General features: G+C 41.3%; 1 protein-coding gene across 1 annotated transcript in view; it reads left to right on the top strand.

Moving 5' to 3' along the window:
* The first annotated feature begins 9,011 nt into the window (after positions 1–9,011).
* LOC128719113 (glycine receptor subunit alpha-4) overlaps positions 9,012–22,925 on the top strand; it is a 39,430-nt gene continuing 25,516 nt past the window's right edge. The window contains exon 1 of the mRNA XM_053812736.1: positions 9,012–9,088. Within this exon, the coding sequence (XP_053668711.1) occupies positions 9,012–9,088 (77 nt within the window). The remainder of the gene's footprint in view (positions 9,089–22,925) is intronic.

Below are 22,925 nucleotides of genomic sequence, written 5' to 3'. Positions count from 1 at the left end.
TTATCTTGCGTTCAACCTGCGTTACAACTCGTTCAACCTACGTTACAACTCGTTCAATCTGCGTTACAACTTGTTTAATCTGCGTTAACTTGCGACCCTCGAGAGACTTCAGTGCGGCCCGTGACGCTGTTGTAAAAATTTGGAACCTATGAAAATAACTTATTAAATCAAAGTTGTTATATTTTTCAACCGTTCAAATAGTATGTTTTGCTATAATTAATTGAATTTAAAGGCTAAAAATGTAGTTTGCAGGTCCTCTTCTCTATATATTAAGACAGTTTTTATATTTATGTAAAAGTTAATGAGATAATTTTTCCATTTCTATAGTCATTTTAATCTATAAACATATCTATTTAATAAGATTTTTTACAACAGTTACCTTGGGTTTTCCCATGATCCTTCTTTCCACGTCATCGTCGATTCATTCAGACAGCTTTTGTGCCTTCAAATTGGTAACGTGCAATGGGGCGGTTGGATGCACCCGGACAGATCCATTAGTTAAGTCTCATGATTGATTTTCTCTAGGATGTAGTGTCAGGTACTTGTAAATGTTAGCCTGTGTTCGCAGCCGAAAGCACCGCCATGCAATGTCAGCTGCCCGCGAAACTAACAAAGTCCCAACACTCCTGCGGACAGCCGATTGTTCACAACATGTGTTGCGTTTCTCTTCGGTGGGTGCGGATTTTCTTGCCTTTCTTTTGTCCACGGGCCGCTTTTCAATGGGACGCTTTTGACGGCATTCGATCGACACCAACTCATTGTGCGCCGGAAGTGGATGTCATTCGTTTCGTACAGGGAAAGTTATAGGAAGCCGCTGTCTGTCGTTGGTGGATCAGCTGGACAAATTAAAACCATAGATCAGCGTTTTGATGATTAACTTGCTGTGAAGTGTGAGATAATTAGACGGAAATCCCATCATTCATTATGCAGATCAATTGAAAAGCATCGTAAAAACTCTTAAAGAAAAAAAGGAACTTTGTTATATCAAAGAAAAAGGTATGTAACTTCTAGTACATAGACTTTTAACAAAATCCAAATATTATCAAATGGAGTGGAATTAAAAATCAATATTTTCATTATCAAATCATTCACTTTTTAATGGAAACCTGATTTGCCATAAAAAAACGGCAATTTGCAAACTGCATCTCATTGAACACCTTTTTCCCTACTCACCTCCTTTTCTGTTTGTTGCATCAAATTACAGCTTGCATCTTGAATGCGTGCGGGTGAAACATAAACACATGCACTGCGTTGATGCAGCCACACTCGCGATCGTACTCTGCAGACTCCCGGCACAATGGAGTGGAATTCGCTCTGTTTTCACCACTCGAAACCAACCGCAGATTACACAGATCGGTCCAACCGTCGGTCACTTTCTTCGGCGGCAGAACAAATTTGCTTTCGGTCATGCAAATGTGTACACCGGCCGGCCGACGTGCTAAAGTGGCGTTCAAACGATGTACGGTGCGAAATGGGTGCCGAGTCACGACGGTTTGATTCCCATTTGTCATCGGGTCTGCTGTGTTTGTACTTTTACCAACGGAGGGGTATTACTTTCGTCGAGCCAGTCTATTGCAGCGGGACGAAGGAAGCAGCATTTTCCATAAATGTGTTGCATCGGAGGAAGATTTTATTGGTTTAAATATAGTTGAATATTTGCATAAAGACGTGGAGTAAATACCTCGAGAAAATGTAATACTTTACAGCCCATAAACGTCTGATAGATCGGTGAAAAGCAAATATCTTATAATAATTTATTATAATAACACTTAAGCTCTTACATAACTCTTTTTTCAACTTTCATAACTTTTTTTTTTCATATTTTAGCATTTAGAATAAAATTTTGGTTTTAGCAACACAGAATTTATAAAATTTGCAAAAGGACAGTGGCATGCAAATTATTAAAATTCAAAAAGCTTTAAACCAGTGATGTCAAACCCAGGCACCTTAATCTAATGAACTATGAGTTGTATAGGGCCCAGTTGAACTTCCAGCAATTCTAAATCCCAGTTAAGTGCAAAAAAATCAACTTTACCGGGGCCAGTCAGTTTCGCAATATTACATAATAATTTAAACGGATGTCAATATTCATTAATTTTGGATTAAGATTAATGGCATAATTAAGTATAAATTTTCCCTGTCTAGCTTTTATAATAATTGCTTTCTTTCTTAGATTTTTATTAATATTGCAGTGCTAATATTACAATCAATTATGACTGTTAACTATTATGATTCATTTTCAAAGTGGCAAAATAAAAATGCGACCTGCAAAAACTGTCTAAAAGCACCCGACGTAGTTCATCGGTAAGAATGCGTATTTGCACAGCAGTCGATGAAAGCACCGAAAAAGCAAACATATTGAAATGCAAAATTAAATTTTTATTCTTCAGATACCTTTCAATTCCCCACACCATTGTTTTGGTATATTACTGGATAGACTTCAAAGTTTCATGCCATTTTGATAAAGATTTCATACCCCTGGGATGGATTGGATGAGATTTAGTGGTTTCAGAAGTTTTGATATTTTGAATTTACTTACTTATTTATCAGACGCTCCAACCGCTTCGTTGTGTTGGCCAATCAAATATTCAGACTTTTTTGGAAGATTCATCGCCATAACTCCATCTCCATCAATTCGAGCCTACCACGCATCCTCTACCAATGTGGACGACCTTACGGACTGGTGTCGTTCCCATTACATCACTAACCCATCGGAGCGAGTCTAACTCCCTGTATGATAGTGAATTCGTCATACAGCACATACAACAGATCGTCATTATAGCGGCTTCTCCATTGTACTTCAACACATACGAGGCCAAAAATCCTTCAGAGCATCTTCCTATCGAGCGCGATTAAGAGGGTTTCGTCAGTTTTAGACAAAATCCATGTATCAGAGGCGTATGTGAGTACTGGAACTATATAAGTTGTTTTTATTCCCAGCTTCGTTCGTCTCGGCAGGTGTTTTGTATATGAAAATCGTGACCAGACTGACTAACTGACGGAGCAACCAGCAACACTGTTGTCGGTGTCGGTGTTGAGACCCCCTAACAGTAGGTCAACCCTTGTATAAGTTAGTATTTGTCAGCAGGGTTGCTGGCGGTGTCACCATCAATTTGATTTTTGTCTCGTTACTCCGAAAACCTAAGGTTTTCCACCGTCTGCTCAACCCTTTGGTAAGCATCCGCTACGTAGGAAGGCCACAACCCAATAATGACTAATGGTGATTTCTTAATAAATTTTATGTATATTACCTTTTCTACCTTTTTATTATGGTATTCTGGGTATTTTTTGATAATTTATTACCATTCTATTGCTTAGGTAAAAAATTAAACCATTTTGAAACCCATTACGCGTTTGACACCACTGGCACACGCATGTTCGAGTCGAGCACGGTCGAGCAGTTTGACAGCTTTCGAAGCTACGCGAAACTTTGCATGCGTGCTTTGCATGAAAGCTTTCAGGTTTGCCTGACCTGCACACACAAACGGTAAGGAAACCGATTCAGTGCAGTTGCAGGGGTAATTGTGATTATTGTTTTTCGTTTGTTTTGAAACGGAGATTTAATTGATTGTAGATTTATTCAAATGACACACACCAACACATACACACAAGAAAAATACAGTCAAATAAGTGGCTCGTGAACAAGCTTACGATGATGCAATAAATAATTCGTTTCTTCTCACTCGTTACCATCCCTATCGTGATTTGTTTATCTTGACTCCATAATTAATCAAATTCAGCCTGGTATTTTGTTTACCTTTCCGACTTGGCGCTAAGTGGCGGCCATGTTATCGTCCCGCCGTACGGTTGGAAGTTCAAATGCTTATTAAAATACGGAAGAGCATCTGTTGTGTACATGGAGTCACGCAATGTCATTCCATCCGACGCCAGGCTGTCTCCCCGTTTGTTCCCAATCACTGTTGCTAAGGTACGTGCATAAGGTCCTGCGCAAATAAAATGCTCAAGACCCCTGCTAGCGAGCGAGGAGGGTTGTGGTCGTTCTGTTCCGTGGGTCAGCTGATCGTAATCAATAAGCTTGATGATAATGTGTCTTCGTGGTGCTTTGCTTATTTTCCCTTCAGCTGTGCGCCGTAGCGCATTATGCACGAAACAGAGCAGCCCCTGCCCGGCTGACAGTAATCGATGGCCATTTACGATGGTCACATTGTGGGACATTTTTCATTCATGACGGGGTTACGGCAAGGTTCTACGGGCTCGATGCCGTTAGCATTGCCAGCACGAACCCTGTGCTTACCTTGCTTACCTAGCGGGAGCTCAAGGACGTGCCGTTGTATTGAAAGACCCAAACAAAACGAATACAAAAAAAGGCAAGAATGAGTTTAAAATTTTCCCCTATTTACAAGTAGATGCACTTTTGAAGCGTGCACCAGCCATTGCTTCGGATTGCACCTGCAACCGTGTCGTTGTGCCAAACGATCAAACGACATTTTGCGCGGGGTCTCACCACGACACCGAATGGTAAAAGAATACGCTAAACAAATAACAACACAAACAACGAACGAACCGACGGCGGCGACTGATCGCGTGTGCGTGGGAAAAGCTTCCACGCGTCCGTCGTAACACCAGCGGGACCCGATCCGACCGCGCGGTCCTTCACGAAGTGAGCCCGAAGTTTGCAAAACCCGATCTACTTTTCGCGCTGAAACTCGCGAAGCTTTTTTTCAGTCGTTGGCCGTACGTCGGGTGGTTCGCACGTTTTATCCGTACCGAAATCAAGCGCGCACATTTCTTCAGTGTGTTATTGTATGTGTGCTTGTGCGTGTGTGTGTGTTTTGTATGAGAAAAACAACGAACCCTGTACAGGGGTGGTTATTTGTTGCTATTAATATGTAATATGGCTTTATTGCCATCGGATGGAAAATAATTCCTCGTGACTGTGTTTGGTTTTTATCATTGTGTTTAGTGTTTGTATGAGTGCGTGCGCTGCGTGTCTATGTACGTGGTGGATGTAAGTGACCGGATTATGAAAATCAAACCCACTCGCTGATCACCTTCGCATGTCAGCGGCAGGCGGTAATTAAATATTATCATCGATTCGTGCCATTCGTGGTCGATGGAGGCGCCTGGTGCGTTTGACCGGTGTGATTTCGCCGCTGTCCAAATATGTTGTTTTTCCTTCCTTTGCTTGGTGGTGTGTACTCAGCGATAAACCATACGGATGCGTGTTTTGTTTGATGAACCGTGCTCGAGAACTTCCGGCTGCACGGCCGAACGTTTGCTTTCCCTCGCCGTATTAATCCCCGAACTCCGAACGGTGAAAGGATGGGAAATGGGATGGGAAACAAAGGGAAGGTAAACGAAATAAAGGCCGTCGATAAATGGGTGCCGAGGCGCGAAACCTACTTCCGGCTAAAGGTCCATAAAAAAGGCGCGTTTGTCTAGCGATTTGTTCACAGTTTACCCTTTGCCGATGGTAGGTTTTGTTCGCTGTTGTGGTGCTAATCATGGAATTACGAGCGGAAGCCTAATTTAAATCACATAAACCCAAATATGCCGCTAATGACACTTAATGTTCAACCAATAAAAAAGGGTATCTCTACAATCATTTAGCTGAATATAGGAAAAAACAAGCAAAAATGCATGTAGCAAGGCAAGATTTGATTATTTTCCTTGTAACGTCATATTTTATGCTTGATTTTGAAAACTTTAAATTATTTTATTTTCAAATATATTCCATTCCTTACATTTTACGTGCTTGAATAATGTTCAACTGATACGCTTCACATTCAAATTCAAACTTGTTATCGATACATCTTCTCATATAAAATACCAAGAAACGTGTATAAAGCAGCGTAATCGGCAAACGGCCGCCTAAAATCGTCACACTGCACCGAATGCAGAATAGTGCATCGAACGCAAAATGGGATACCATTTGATATAATAAGTATTGATTGGTGCACTAAAAATAGGGTCCATGGTTTTCCGTGCTGCTGGACCCTTCTCCCAGGCACCCGTTTCGATGATTCCGGCTGTGCGGGGGTTTTTTTTGTTTGCTTTGTTGCCGCTATTGTTCCCTTTTATTTGTTTGTGTGTACGAAATGTGTTTCCGGCTCCGTTACCTTCCGCTTATGGTAGTTGCAGTTGTAACCGTCACCGGCAGTGTAAAAACTTCATCGAACAAAACCAACGAACGTTACAAAGCTGTAACAATAATCGAACCACGGAGGAAAAATACGAACAATATCATTATAATGTTTTGATAAGTTATGCTAATCGATACGATTACGATGCGATAAAGCGCGTTAAAGCATATTGCTTAGTGCTAATGAGTTTAATTTAAGTGAGATAAATCAAGTGTCTTTAACGCGCAGCACTCGATTCCGCACAATTCGCTTAAGGATAAATGGAGAGCGATTTTCTGTCCTGCTTGCGGCATCGAGATGGAACGAAAAAAAAAGGTCGTTGCCGATTTGTCGCTTCCAACGTGCACTCTTTATCCTTTTTCTGCTTAAGCTATCGACCATTGGTTTGTCATTCGATCAGAGTGGTTTGTGTTTGGCGGCTCGCAAGGCTCGCAAGCCGTGGAAACTGTGCCGGTATCCTTTGGCGGAAAGGGAAACAGCCAAGAAAGCAAGCACCAATCTCCTGGGATATAATTAGCGTTAGAAATTGAAGACACCGAGAAGCGGGAAGCTTCAGCAAAGTGTGAGTCAAATCATCCAAAAAGGTGATGGATTATTCCAGATTTGTTGTTACGTTTTTGATCTGGGCTGATGTTGTTTTCTTTAAATTTCGTTTATATGTTGCAGTGGCTCAGCATTGACAACTATCAGGAAATGAATTATTTTTTGTCATTAAATTTGTAGCATGAACATGACTACTTATTCTACTTTTAAGAGAATAAATTGCCACTATTATCCAGCTAAAATGTTCCCTGAAAGAGATGACTTTCATCATTACCTACAACCATATTGCATAACTTCAGGCGTTGCGTGCCTGGGTAGTTAGGGCAGGCGACATCTTATTGGCGGCTGTAAAGGCAAAAAACACATGTTCCAACAATGAAAGCGTGTTGTGCTTTTGCTACCCCATCTACAGCTGGTAGCATCCCATTCAAGGAAGTTATTGGTAGTTTTTCTTTGGTAAAAACAAGGGCTTAAGAGTCACGTAGATGGTCTTTCTTTTAAAGCATGTCATTCGAATAAGCATGTTGTACATACGTGAGATAATGAACGGCCCAACGAGACGATAACGACTAAATATAACTCCTTACAAACTCGATGCAGATGTTTAAAGCTTATGAACAATGGTTAGAAGTATAATTTAAAAACGTTTTGGTGAAATAAAACACGCCAAATGACGCCATTGGTACGATTTTCTCACAATCTTCAACGTGGTCGAGAAAATGGCTCATAAAATCATGATGAAATCATGCCGTTTCATGTCGAATTAAACTAAATTCCGAAAGGGCAACCAGTCGAACCGATGGTCAAAATGAAATTTGAACCAAACAGACGTCTGTTCCGACGATCAAACTTGTACAACCTCGGGGTACGAGCGTACAACCTCGATCGATGCACACCTGGGCACGCAATTCCTTACCGGTGTGATCCAATAAATTCCAATTAATTAATAAATTTACTCAACATCCTCAGGTGGCACCAACTCGCATTTGTTGCGGGATGTGCCAAGGAGTTTCTAAACTGTTCGCTCAATGTCTGGAGATGAGTATCTCCAGTACCTGTTGCATTGGGTCGGAGGTTAATTGTCAATACTTTCACACCTCGTCATTTACTCTACCTTCGACACCTACACCTTTACTCTACCTACGACAGATCAACTTCGTCCCACAACCAAACTGGTCATCGGGCGTTTTTGTTTTTAATGGACAAGGACACCCTAGGGACATCCTCGTTATTATTTACCCGTCTGTGTCTAGCGCGACGATAAATTATGCAAATTTTCACTTTGCCACTGTGCGAGCACGACGAAAAAGGTGTCGTTCGGTAGCGTCACTGGGTCGTTTGTCAGCCATGGGAGCAGAAGTCGTAATACACGTATGATGTCGTTTGGCAGTGCGAAAGCAGTGTCTCCGTGCTTCATCATCGGGCGGAGCAGTCAACACAGTGCAAACAGCGCGTCTACTGTTTATGAGGAGAAGAATGTAAGCAGGCCGTCGCTACGTAACAGATGTCATGTCTACGTTTATCGTCTATTCCCATCATCGTATCATGTCGCGGACGGGAGATGCTCAACGTTCCCAGCCAGTGCGAGATGGTGATCGACGACAGCTTCTTCTTCGTGTCTGTAGCTGACCAGCTAGAGTGTGTGTGTGTGTGTGTGTCGTGCATAAATTGGTTGCGGCCAGCGAAGTGCAAGTTACAAGAGTCGGCAAACTTCAGAGCAGCAATGATAAACCGCTTCCCTGCAAGTGTGACCATGGGCAATGAAGTACGCGACTTGATTAGCGTCCATTTCCGACACGTGCTGTGGCGATCTCGGGCTGGAGCGAACAGCGTCGCCTTACATTGACATCCATCGGAAGTGACGATTAGTTGCGAATGTGCTTGCCCGTAGAAGAGGACTCGAGCTCGTGCTAATAACCCGGCGAATATCGCTCCTTCTAGGTGGTTCTAGTGCACGCGTGCAAAAGTGATCTATCTCCAAAACAGGCAAAGCGGTGTGTATGTGATGATGTGTAGTGTGTGTGCTTGAAAGACGGGCCAGCAGTAGAGGTGAAAGAAACCGCACCTGAATCAGTGTGTATGTAGCACACTGTCGTGTCACACACTCACGCGCAGTGGCTTTCCGTGACTGTGTAGCACAACCGGACGTGGCGGCGGTGCGTGCCACACACTTAACAACCATGAAATGATTATAAACTCTACCCAGCGGAGCTCCGGACCACGACCACGAGAGCAGTGGACGCGACCGCAACGTCGAAGGCGGCGGCGTCGGCCGTGGCGACGTCGGAGACGGTGGAGCCTACGGTGTGTCCCCAACATCACCGGCCAGTCAGAAGCCTGAGAAGCACGGCACCAACCGGGAAAATGGCAGCCACCGTGTTGCGGAGCACTCCCAAAAGCACAACGATCACGTTGGCACTGGTGCAGCTGTTTGTGTTGTGGTGAGTTTTATTTTACTTTCTGTACTGTTTTCATTGTCTGAACCTACTAGATTTACAACACATTGCTCATTGCAATGTGGTGGTCTCAAAGTGAAGTGATTTTCTTTGGACAATAATTTTAATAATGGCACTACATACATTTTGTTAACTAATCACTTGGGGTAGTAAAATGGAATAAGTAGAACACTAATAATTTCATTTTGTTATGCCCTTTGGTACTGCCATTATTAATTATTTTTATTAATTATTATTCGTTTTTGTGAATTTATTGGTACGTTCTGCAAGGGTCCGCGAATCTTGTTCGTGTATTAATCGTATCGTTTGAATGCAGTGTTGTGCTAAAAGGATCTTTTGTGAAGAGTCATCCAAAACAGGAGTTAACTTTCAAAAGAATCATTAATCCCAAAGATTAATGGATCTCCATCTACTCTCTATAAGTATGAGTTTAAGATTGTTTCGATTCTTTCTACTACTGAAATAAGAATGTTTATTCAGATGAAATCAACTTAAGAACTGCTAGTATTCGATTGCGTAAGCTGTTATTGCGTAACTCGAACAGACTTTTGTACATGCCGTGCTGAATCATGAACCTTTGAAATAGAGATTCAGATTAATTAACTCAATTCAAAAATCCATCAGAATCAGATTCACGCAACACCAGTTCGAATGCAAAAAGATAAAAACAATATTTTTTGAAAGGATTTTTCATCGTCGTGTCGTCGCGTGAGGTTTGTTATGAAAAAATGGTAACATCTGATCGTAATTAATCCGTTCATTTATTTTGGAGGTGACTTTTTTAGTTGGATTTGATAATAAATTTTTACTTAAAAGGTTTTTATGTAACCTTTATTCCGTCAATACCTAGGAACTAATGGTTAATCTTCCAGAGAAAAGAATAAAAATGGATGGAGTAACTATGCGTATTAGCGCTCTAACTTCAGTGAACTAACAAACTTCCTAACTTCTATGAACCGCTGTCATACTGTTAAGATTCGTCCGTATATTCAATTGCAAATTTTAAAATATATATTATTGTTCTTATCAGACAATTTGATGATTTATAATATTTCCTAAACTTTAGCGAGAGAGCAAACAGTGAAAACAACGCCTTAGTGTATGCAATGCGTTTGACAAAATTGTTCTATCATCTTGTTCAAACTTGCAGTTTGCTTTGCACTGCACTGTAACCAATGTTACGTGCAACTCCACCTTACAATGGAAGAAAAAAATAACTTTTTGCTAAAAAAACAATGGAAATCTTGTCCGAAAAACAATGTACTGTATTCATGCAGGTATAACAACCCCAATGTGCACCTTTTAAATCACACATTCGTCGCGATACGTCCATCGAGATGAACCTATAAAACTTGAACCATGACTTTCTGTAATCTTGAATCCAACCACGGCCACAAACCGTGTCGTTGGTTTTTAGAAGAGCAGCACAATAATCAAGGTGTATTATTTAGCACTCGGTGCCATTCGGGGATAGTATTACGTATGCTCGACGAGGTGTGGAATTGGTTTTCTGGTTGTATCCCACACGCACACCAGATTTGGCCAGCTGTAAGTTCACTGTAAGGGCTGCCGATGGTGGTATGGCGTGAAGAATCGATCCCATAATACACGACATAATGCATAATAAAAATGGTGCTTAAGCAAAACTCGCCACAATGCTGATACCGTCGTTACGGTTCTTCGAAAAGCTAACGAACGGCTTTTGTTCGGTGTAAAGGGAAAATCAATTTCTACTTTGATTTTTCTGTTTTGTTTTATTGTTTTTTTTTTTCCTTTTACAGTCAACCGTTCGTCGACGTTGGTCTAAACACGGGTAATGCTGCAATTGTGGATGCAGTTTTGACTGCAACCCGCTCCAAACGTGTAACAGCGCAAAGGCAATCAAACAACGGAGTTTAAGCTTCCGCGAGCCTATCGATGACTAACCGAAGGCCAGTGGGTTGCATGTGCAGCACAAGCCAAGTCTTCAATAAGCTGTGTTCGTCAGCCGTAGCGGTCGTGTCACAGTTATTCTTCTTCTTTTGCATTTAGCCGCCTTCAAAACCAGTTATCGATCTTGAACCAATGTACGGGAAAACAAAAATGTCTAAGCCGCTATGAGCTAACCTTCGAACACTTGGGCTGCAGAAGCCACCAAAGCCCCTTCATGCGAATTAGAGTGCCCAACGTTCGGATGTGTCAAACCGCTCGTCTCCTAGGCGGCAGAAAACATTCGCGATCTGAAATTAATTCGATTCCGATGTTACGATTATCGGACTTCATTGATCGGTATGGGCGGGAACAAGTTAACAAGACAACAAGGACGATGTTTAAATATTAGTAAATAGTAGCATAATCGGCCAGGACGAGTGTTCACGTGAGGGTTTCACACAAAGCAAAACCTCATCCAAGAAAAGCACCCGCGCGCCCCGTGAGCAAAATGGAACTTAACAACGCGGTTTGCATTTGACGTTTCGCCGACTCGTCAACCGAAAGCTGTCTGGGTGATTAGTCTGAGTGCTGTATCCGTAAGGGGCCAGGTGTTTCACGGGTGATACAAGACCATCGATAAGAAATCGAAACATGTCCAGACGGGTTGAACTTTGGGCACTGATGGGCGGCATTGACATCGTCAGTACGGAAGTGGGTTTGGAAGTCATTGATTTTCTGTCAACTTTTTTGAATGCCCTTTTGCAAACCTTTGTTAGTGATGTCGGTGAGCAGGGGATGATTTTGGAGTTGGCGTCGAATATGGGCTAGACCAACCCAGTTCGTTTGTCGTCAGTACTAGAAACAGAACTGATGCAAATAGGATATTTCTTATTTTTTTAAAAACTATTTAATGTCTTTTCCAGTTTGTGATGCGCAATGAAAAATTGTATGTTAACGATAATTGAATAGAACATTTGTTTCTGGAATTGATTAAGCGTTTAAAAAAAGTTCTTGTTTTACCACGCGGTCCTGAACATTTAGGTTGAAACTTTATCAAAGACTCATGTCAAATGGTTTTTATGGTTTCCTTAATTAATGTAATAGATTGAGGAGGCCCGGCCGATTCGGTATCGGTGTCAATTTCACACAAAAATCGCATCTGGACCAATCCTCCGCACGCAAGACTGACTATACAGCTACGGGAAAATAAAGTTTTAGACTTCTTGAGGTTGATATATCGCTATAAAAGAAGAACTGCACTAAATCCTTCTAAAGATTATGGAAGTTTGATTGCTCGATCAACTGCATCTTAGCCTGAAAATCTTCACAGAGGCCATCTCCTCTAGATATCGTGTTGTGCCTTTAGAGATCTGAGCCATTAGAGATCTTCATTAGTTCATACATTCACAACAGGCCGAGGTCTGGTTGGATCAAAATTCCACATCCGCCGCTTCAATTTTCGCATCTAATTTTGTTACAGAATGAAAGGCTTGTTTCGCTGATCGCCAACTACGGAAGAACCTTCTTCGGGAAGGCATATGAGACCGACATCGACTGACACTTACACTTAACAATCTCCATTTTGTACATTTTGTCCAAACGATGAAGAGATTTTTTTCTAGATGTACATCATTAGCAACTACAAAACTTTTAGATCTGTACACAGGATCAACTATCCAGCTACGAGTAGATAAAGCTAAAGAAAGTTCTAAATGGCAAGCATAGGTTGACTAAAATGAGGTTGTAGGTTCACTAAAAACAAGAAGAAATATTTAGATCACTTCCGCATTTAGATCACATTTGCTGCCTTAAGCAGACTTCTGTTTGAGAGCCTTTCTCTTGAAATGGTTCTTGTTGTCCTTAAAGATCCCAGATCTGTTGTATCCAATGGACGCAAAGTGCTTCTAGCTGCTTCGCTCTGGGCTGGAGCCTGCAGTACAAAACAAATCTTCGAAAGCAGTTGTCTTTTGACTATCTTTGTAGACGATAGTATAAATTTACTAATAACGTTAACAAACACCAGCTACATATGCATAACAGGATACCTACATCAGGTGATGCATATAAGAATTGGTTATTTGGTATCTGTAATTGAAAGTTTTAGCTAATTCTACATTGATTTATTTAGTTTTTGTTGATTTTCTGCAGAAATTGAATACTTCAGATAACCAATCAACATAGACATACACCACCATCAAACCGTTTTTATTTACATACACGACGGACATTGTAACATTCTTAAGCATGTGCTAATAACCGATGCCGCGAGAGAAGGGGGACGCACGTGCCGATGGCAGGTAAGGACTAGCTAGGCATACCTGCCACTAGGCCATCGCCTTCAATACCACCACACAAAAGTCTGCAGCGACGCATTCCATAAACATACGGAACACAGAGCAGAGTTCAGGCTGGCAGGCCAAATGGACTCAACGACAGGATAACGTGTGTAACAATGGTGCCACAACACTGCCCTCTCCCATGTCAGAGCCCGTAGAGCAAGGAATTAAATGTTCCCATTATAAATAATTCATGAGCGCTCGGTTCGATTTTGCCGTGCGCGTTGCGCTGGCTCGTGAACAAACATCAAACTCCTGCACCATTCATTTAACCTGCTGGGTGGCATAATGGGGGAGAGAGTACCGCCACTTACTGTCCCTGAAGTGGAGCTAACGTGGTGATGCGTGGTATGGAAAGTTTGACGTTTTTCTGCATACGCCGAGGGGTAGGTTTATGCTAACATTCTTCCACCAGGACGTCCATCCGTTTGGAGCAAGTGGAACGTTGGGGCTCGTGGACCGGTGGAAGTTTTGATTCTTCCGCTTTGGCACTCCGGAACCATGACCTACCGGAATGCGTGAACAGTTTCCTTGGCATGGCTTGCCACCGGAAGGCGAACAGAGCGAAGAAAAAAGAAAGCCGGGGGTACATCAACGCAGCAAACAAGCCGGGGTAAAATAAATAAATAAACCCCTCATTGTACGCCCATAAAGCAGCGGCCCTTTTATGTGGAGAGAGGGTGCGATAGCCTTTGTACCACACTTCCGGTTGCATTGATTCCGAGTTTGCAATGCGGTTATTTTCCTTCCCGACAGTCTCGGCCGACTGGAATGGACACTGATTTCCACCATTACGCACCGGTTGATCTATTTCGGGACATCTGCCAATGTGCCGTCCACCGGTGGAGTTCGCCATTCCGATTCTTCAACGATCGTTTGTGACCGCATCAACGTCTCCATGGTGGCTATCCGAAATGGTTCGGGCTGGTGTTCCGTCCTGCCTCGCTGCATAATGCATACTGCTCTCGATGGCGATGGGCCCGGTTTGTAAAGATTTGAATTTCGGGCAAGGTGAAGATGCCAAAATGGAGCTCTTGCCTTCCGTTTTGAACGGGTTTGCACACAAGCAACGATTTTATTGGCATCGACATTCAACCGCCTCCACCTTCTGGCCTGGGACGAACAAAATGTGCTGTGCCTTATTTATAAAGCAGGCAGGTTTTTTTTTTGGGGCTAAACTTTTTTCTTCCTTCTTTGAATGGTGTATCCAGAACATATGGCTCTTAATTTTTCACAGACTGACGCTGAAACGTTGAACGCCAATAAATTTTAGTTTTTCATATCATTCTTCGTTATATCTTGTCCAGGTCGATGTTTTGTGTTTGAAGAAGTTGAATTTTATTGTGCCCTTGATCAGTTCTATTTTTTCTCATTGAGTTTTTTTAAAATGGCTTGCACATTAAGTAGAAAGTCGAAAGAGAGCAAATATTCCTCCTGCAAGTTGTTACAAATTTGCAAATTATGACAAAAAGAACATTCCACAGGCCTATCGTTTCAGCAGTCGTTGGATGACGTTGATGTTTCTTTATATTCACCACACAGCACCTCATCGATCGTCACGAAAGGAAGCGATTAAGGAAACGAATTCACAAAATGCCCACGATCTTGCACGACAAAACTTGGCGGAATGTACGTTTCGTGACTGTAAGCCATCGTTGTTAATTGATAAAGTTTCATCCGCTCATAAATTTGTATCACTTTGTGAAATCAATTATGTGTTAGTGTGTAGGATCTTCAATAGGATCTTTTATTTACGTGTAAAGTAAAAAGGAATTTGTGCTGTTGATGTATTTAACATTTTCACTTCCTCACTAATTGTTTGATAATTTTCAAGGCAATTCATTCAAAATATCGATGCGTTAATAATTTGTGCTTTAAAACGAAATAAATGTGTCATTTTGTTTCGTTTATTCAACTTAATCTCATTCCGTGGGTATTCCATAAATGTTCAAAATATCTCAATTATCTTGAATCCATTCTGTGTCAAAGAAACCGCGGAATTCAACTAGAAAACTTTAAAAATTTAATCAAAATCCAGCGTACTTGGTTGCAAAACATTATTGTATTATCATTTGGTGGGACTAATTTGAGATAGTTTACTGTGAGTAGCTATGCGTAGTAGCGCTATAAAAATTATCTTTAAACACCGTGATAATTCTTCTATGTTTGTGGCTCTTTAGTATTGAGACTGCTTGAAAATTTTGACTTGCTTTGGCTTTTTTTAGTCGTAGTTGGGTAATATAAGGATATCCCGGATGACAACAGATACCGGATACATCCTGAGAAATGCTGCTGGTACCATCCACACCACGGGTATAGACTTCTCCATTTATCTTTTTCGGCTATTTCTTCTTCGTTTAAAGGGTGCCCCACATCAAATTGCACCACGGAAATGAAACACTGTAGAATACTACCTAGTTAAACGATCCTGTTCAAACTTTAATACAATAAAACATAAACCTTTAGTAAGAGTTAGGAAAATTTATTTCATTTTACTTTTATGCCATATCTGTGAGCTTGTACCTTACCTATCATTATGCTGATTAGGTGCTGTATAATATGTGACTCCAGTTCCTTCTGCACTTAAACACTTTTTTATTTCAAGTCGGCTTAAGATTTGATCTCCTTGAAGTGCTTCCATAGTATATGCTTCATAACAGGCCAGCCTTAGTTCCGGATCGTTCGAAGGTCTCTTGCCCTTGGGTACGAAAGTGAGCAATTTGGCTTCGTATCACTGTCGGGAAAAATAGTATAATGGCACAAAACTAGATTAGGGCAGAAGATCGTATGGCCGTCGTGATGTTTCTACAAAGGAATCAGACGCATCTTCAGACCTTCCTTGAGGTAGACATTCCCCGTTTGCACTCTGTAACTAACTAATCAACGAACTAACGAATGCGCACTACTTTGTTTGAACGCCTGAGAAAATCGCTTCCCGAATCTGGTATTGCAAAGAAGGCAAACTTTGTAGAATTGTGTTACCTTCATACCTCTGGACATTTGGTGGCGAAGAATAGTAGCCCCGTAACCATGATAAGAAAATGAGGATCCGTCAGTTGCTGTCGATGTGGTTATTTTCCACGTGTTTGCACATCTCTCCGTGGCGTTGTTTTTGAGTGGACACTATCTTTTCAATCGATCAAAAACATTCTCAACAAGACACTCTAGACTGCTTCTAGTAAAACATTCAAGAGAAACCCCTAAATGGTTACTTTTTAACGACGTTTTTTATCTGTGATGCAATTTGAAGTGGGAGGCCCTTTAACGACACTGAACAAAAACTAAACTAAATCATGCCTATCAGAATAATGGATCATTGGACTATTTTTACGACTTAGCCAAATAGTCAGTCTACACCGCTCCAAATAAGATCGATTCACAACCTTCAGTGGACAAGACCTAACAACGAATCCATTTTTGTCCACCGAGGAATTTAAAAGTGATAGTATCGTACGTTTATTAAATAGCGTCGAGGACTAATAATCGTTTGAAGAATCATGGTTTAATAAAATACATCTCTCTGATTGACTCACTACATATGTAAAATGGAAATTAATGCTAAGTTTTACCAATCTTAGCAACATCACAAACTTCTTCGTTGTGCCTTCTTGAAACAGATAAACCTATCTCGCCTTCTGTAGGTTTGACATCTCTGCAACAGTACATGCAAATTCATTCCAGTTGTTTGTATGCGAGTATTTTTCTTTCGCTCCAAGTTGGTGTTAATTTATTGCAACCGAATTCTAAGTGTACAAACGATACCTTCAAATGGTGCCTTCTTCCGCGAGAAGCACCGTGTATGTGACGAAGCAAACCCCCTCCCAAAAAAAGAAGGTCGGCTTACAAACGGACGGGTCGTCTCCGCGGGCTTATCTCCAAGTTCGGCATCGAGTGCATGCAAAGGAAACATACATCATGTTCCGATCCATCTCGACACTGAACGTTGTGTTGTGGTTGTGCTAGTCGGGTAGGCGGGGGAGAAGGGGGGGTATTTTCCGACCCGTGGATTTTCCACCACGACAGAACGAACAGAACCGAAACAACTTCACATCGTTGTAAAATGGTTCAGTTTTCGTGCAAACGATCGAAAGGAAAATGGACCATTTTAGTGCACTCTGCTTCTTCGCTTTTCGGGGGGACCGTTTGCAACTAGCCCTGTCGGTGTATAATAAGGGTTAGAGCAGTGAAACTGCAATTATCGTCGACTGTTACACAGGAAATGGCAATAATTTGGGCTGATGCTACACAAGCGATTTGGAGAAAAAATTCTTAAAGCCATTTGCAAAGCTTATGCGCAGGAAGGAATAAATGTACGGCATCGTATAGTTTACTGGTTGTGAGTCGATATTAAGTCTATATACAAAACCATCTATTCTTAACCGCGGTCGTTAAAAAATAGCTACGAAAAAAACAGAGAATAATTTAGAATTGAACCGAAACTTGTTTCATTTATTGTATTTGTTTTATTCTAACTATGAAATTATCATATTTCTAAACGAAAAAAAAACCTTCTATCTTCTATAAAATTCTATAAAGACACAAATCGCATGACGACCACCGAAACAACGGTGTGCGAGCAAAATCATAAATTGTACGAAGATGACCCTAGAAATGACCCATAAAACCGGACGCTAGCCATTGGCAAAAAGGGCTTCATCTGGGCCTCAGGGTTTCGTGCCGCGGTGCAATTATTTTAAAACCATGCGCCTACCACAGAGAGGAAAAAGTTCCCCAAACTTTGCACATTGCTCGTGGTTCGCCTTTGTTCGGTAGAACGGTGCATAAAATTGTGGAACCGACTGGCTCGTGTATTTTTTGTTGTTGTCTTCACAAGCACTCTCTATCTCACTCCCGCTGTCACTACCATCAGCCTTTTGAGTAAACCAAACCTGCCCAAGAAGCGCAGAATAAACTGAAGTTTGACGAAATTAAAGTCTCTATTTACGGAGGGAGAAGTTAAACTTTTGTTTTCTATTTTCTTTTCGAAACGATGCCTGCCCCAGCATAAAATTTTACCGAAACGGGTAGACACACGCGACTCGTTAGTGTGCCGTACGTATGTCATAATAAAGCTGTTTTCGGTAGAATAGTAACTGTCCTACGGAAATGGTTGGCTGTCGGGTGATGCGATTCAGGTGTTGTTTATTGCGTTTGTGTATTACTTGGCAAGAATAATGTTGTCGGTGGTTCGGGCGGAAAAGTATGGCATAATACTTTACATTTATTATTTTACCATTTAATATAATAAAATAGATTAAGTCTAATATAAAACTGTAAACGAGCAATGTTTTCATCAATGCAATAAAGAGATATTACTTTTTTTTATTAAAGTATTGAAATATAAACAGCCTAAAATTGTTCAATGACAAAAGAGATTACCTACCTAACTTTAAAGAGACCCAACAACCTACTTACTGGATTGTTGGGCACTACACCACCATCGCGATCATGATGTGCTAGAAGAGTCCTCTGACGATCAAGCTAACGCCTAGGCCTTTTTGGTTGACGCATCGACACCATGACTTCAGCTCAATTTCGGCGTCCTCTGTTGATTTGGACGACGTAGAAAGCTTTGCAGACTGAGTCGTCCAGTGTCATTCTAATGACATCGGAGTCTGGCAAGTCTAATTCGCTGTATGATAGTGAGTTCTGCGTAAAGCTCGTAGACCAAAGGTCCAAACAACTCTCAGGAATTATTTATCTGAAACATCTATCCAAAGCGGTAGTGTTGGGAACGAGACGATAATTCTGTTGCGAACGCAACGAGTAGTTTCGAAAGTAATTCTTCAATACCTGTAACTTGTAGCAGAGTCGTAATTGTCAAATAGCACAAAAGCAATAGCAGCACAACAAACCGAATGTTGCGAACATGGCCAGCGTAGAAGAGAATCCGGTAGCGTAAACTAGCGTAAGGAGAAGTTAAGCGTACGCACTAAACGGAGGGCGCTGGAGCGCGTGGCACTTTGTAACACGAGCTGTCAGGACCAGGAAGTAAGGGAAGTTTTTTTACATTTGGAAGCGAACGAATAAAATGATTTTTCATCATTGGAAGGAAGAAAAGGATTGGCAGGATACAAAGATTTTATTCTTTATTTTTAATTGTGGTAGCCACCACAATCGTATATGAATATACAATAACCACGAGATAATCTCGATCGGTCAAGCCATAACATTAGGTAAAATGTTAAAAGTAACTGTTGTGTTGCTAATACAACATTTATTTCTACAATTAAAAGTTACAGTACAATTAATAAAAATATATTGCACGCAGAGAAGCCGACTGTCCTTCACCAAGGCACGTGGAAGAGAGAGCTCCCGAGTGTGTGTGTGGCTGTTGCACACGTCATCAGGTGGCCATGTCCTGTCACCTGTGAGTGGCTTAAGCGTAGTAGCCACACACTAGAACATCTCCAACAGTAACATTGGAGATCGGTCATCTTTTTCTTGTTGGCCTGCTTAGGGTTGACCACGCCGTGTAGACATGGCCAGGACGCCAATCCGCTTCCAGGAAACTCGGTCCAGGGTTGCATTCGTCCATCCACGGCTGCTACCAATTTCCTACAGGTTCTACTCCACCTGATCCAGCCAACGAATTCGCTGTGCACATTCGAGAACCTTTCTGGTAGGGCATGAGCCAGGCATCCTCATCACGTGCCGCAACCATTGTATCCTTCCGGCTTTGAATACCTTCAGGAAATCAGCTCCGCTAAATAGATCAGTGAGCTCGTGGTTGATTCTTCTTCTCCACACTCCCTACTCGCACACACCGCCAAAGATAATCCTTAGCACCCGCCGTTCTAAAATAGCGAGTGTATTGGCATCCTCGGCCAGCATAGTCCGAGAGTCGTTCGAAATGATTTCTTTATTTTTTATTGCGGTACTATTGGAGGTGGGTTGCAAGGCCTCACCCCCAAACCCCTGCCTCGTTGGATGGCCTACGCATCCTAGCTATTTAAAGCCCCGTAGTATGCAAGGACAGAAAGCACAACCAGCCGCCTCCAACATGGAGAACAGAGGCTAGCTGTCGTCGTTGATGTTGGTTAGAGATCTTGATAGGATTCGAGAACGGATGTTTTCCCGATGCAAGTTGCACTTGGTCTTCTCTGAAGTAATCTTTTGGAAGAAACCTCCGCCCGGTTCGAAGAGTTTCTCTATATTTCTTCGAAGAGTTGAGGTCTAGGTTTAAAATTAGTAGTTAGCAACCAACATGGATTCAAGAACGGATGTTTGCGCGAGGCGTACTGCGTTCTGATCTTCTCTGAAGTAGTCCTTTAAATTTACAATCTATTTGAGTATTGAGAAAGGGATCCGTTTCGCGATAAACGTGCGCAATCGAAGTTACTTCGCACTATAGGTCGCACCGTAATACGTAGCGTAGCCACCTGGTATGCTTGGCAAAGGCATTTAAAGCTTCAAAGAGTGATCGTTAGTTTTGCATCAAACATCAAACAACTTTAACAGAAACGATTGGATCAATCATCTTTCTAAAATTGCTTCTTGGATGATCATCTTCAGATTCTCCTTTTTTCATCTAGTCCTAGTTTCTAATCTAACACTCCACTTAGTTGAGGCAATGTATGTAATACGCCAAATTTCCCACAATCGCACCCGGCAACCCAGCACGATTTCCAGCCATGTTGTTTCCGGTGTCTTATATAAGACTGACTACAGCAATTCTGGAGATTCAAGTTATCGTCTAGCAGTTTGTTTCTATTTCTTCAGCAAGTCACTGTATGTTGGGGCTTGCGTGAATGAAATCGACAAAACGTTCTTTAATTTCATGGATTATACATGAAATAACAGAAAATTGTACAATTGATTTTCGAGCATTGAACTACTATTCGTCGATAACTACTCGTGGTGATCTATTATAAAGTTGCTCAATCGATGTGGTAACTCCAAAACTGAGTAAGAAAAAAATGTGTTTAAGGCCATTATGGTAAGTAGTTAAAAACCAGACTAAAACATTACATTCAATACAACAATCATCAATAATGTTCAATAAAAATCTTACCCTATGATACACGATTTTAATCTGTTTTACCTCCAAAGACAGTCGAATATAGACAATATCGATACAAACCTAATTAATATAATATAAGTGAAAAGAGTGAATTTAACCCGCAATTCACAAACGTATTCAAAGTTCATTCCATTCCAAATAAATTCTTAAAACTCCAAAATATTGCGACAATTTAGTTAATTTGTAATCCTTACCAAACATTTGTTTTTATACTATAAGTTAAGAAAATATTTTTTCAACAAACATTCAAAACATCATTTGAAGTAGATATCATCCGCTTAATTGGTAGTATTTGTTGTATACTTTTTTTCTTGCAACGATGCGACGATTTTTTTTTGCAGATAAATTTCTACTTTCAACCGTCCTCTTATTGGCGTGCTATTTCCCTGTAAGGGTAAGAACTAATCTCGTAGCGTATTAGACACCAACGAAACGGCCCAATGGAATAATAACAGGACGATTCGATTGCCTGGAATGAATCCGGCCACATGCAAACTGGCGCTTCCGGGCATGAAATAATTGTCCGACTGTGCAACAAAATAGCACCGTCCATATCTTCCCGCCAGTCGCGCATTGGTCAAGATGCGTGCAAATCCGATCATTTTATCATCCCGGAAGACACCAAGCCCGAACGGTGCGGCAACCACTCCGAACGATGTGGGTTTGAATTGAAACGGAATGGAATGTCAAATGATGGGGCTATTATCGTCCGTGTATCATCAACGCGCTTTCATGTTCGCGCCCGTGTCGCTTTTCGTGCCGGCAAACCCCATAAACCACACAGTTGTATGACCATCGTGCAATGTTTTCATTCGTGGTTTTGTGTTTTTTTTTTTTGGTTCACCGTACTTCAATCGGCTGGAAATGTTTTCGCGGCCAAAGTCGAGGTCCGGTCCATACTTTAACGGGTGACAATTAGAAAAAATAATCCACCAGCTTCTGTCATCGGGCCCCGGCGCGAGCACTACGTGCGTTAGATATTTGCCTCAGATAATACAATTTATTTTGATTAAAACCATTAGGTGGCGTCAAAACTCGATGAGTATCGTTAATGAATGACGTTTTTCATTTTGCCCAGGCATGGAAAAATGGCCAACCAACAAGGTCGAGGTTGCTCGTTGGTCGCGTGCCAGTTGTTTGTGTACGCCTGTATCATTTCTCATTAGTAAAATGGTGCAAATAAATAACTGAATTGAAAAACAAAGTTGTTATACGCGAAGGAATAATTTTCTGCCAGCTATCTTACTTACATTTCTGCAAACAGGTCTTTATATAATAATTGCATACTTTTAGGCGATGTTAATTACAACATATCCAAATAAATTCTTAAAGATTCATGAAACTTCAAAAATACATGAATCCCCAAAGAGTCATAATGGTTAAAGAGTTATTAACCCTTGTAGATTCTTGAACTCTCAAAAGATTTATAAATCCCATCTGAATCAAAGATAATAAATCTGAAGATTCATGAATCTTTACGGTTTACTTAACGAAGTCTTTGAGGCTTAACGATTAAATTGGTAATTTGTGCCGCGTTATTTATGTTTCTGTT

Source organism: Anopheles marshallii, chromosome 2, assembly GCF_943734725.1.
Source record: "Anopheles marshallii chromosome 2, idAnoMarsDA_429_01, whole genome shotgun sequence".
Classification (NCBI taxonomy): Eukaryota; Metazoa; Arthropoda; class Insecta; order Diptera; family Culicidae; genus Anopheles; species Anopheles marshallii.
The sequence above is the reverse complement of the archived record's forward strand: the minus strand, read 5'-3'. Positions and strand labels throughout refer to the sequence as shown.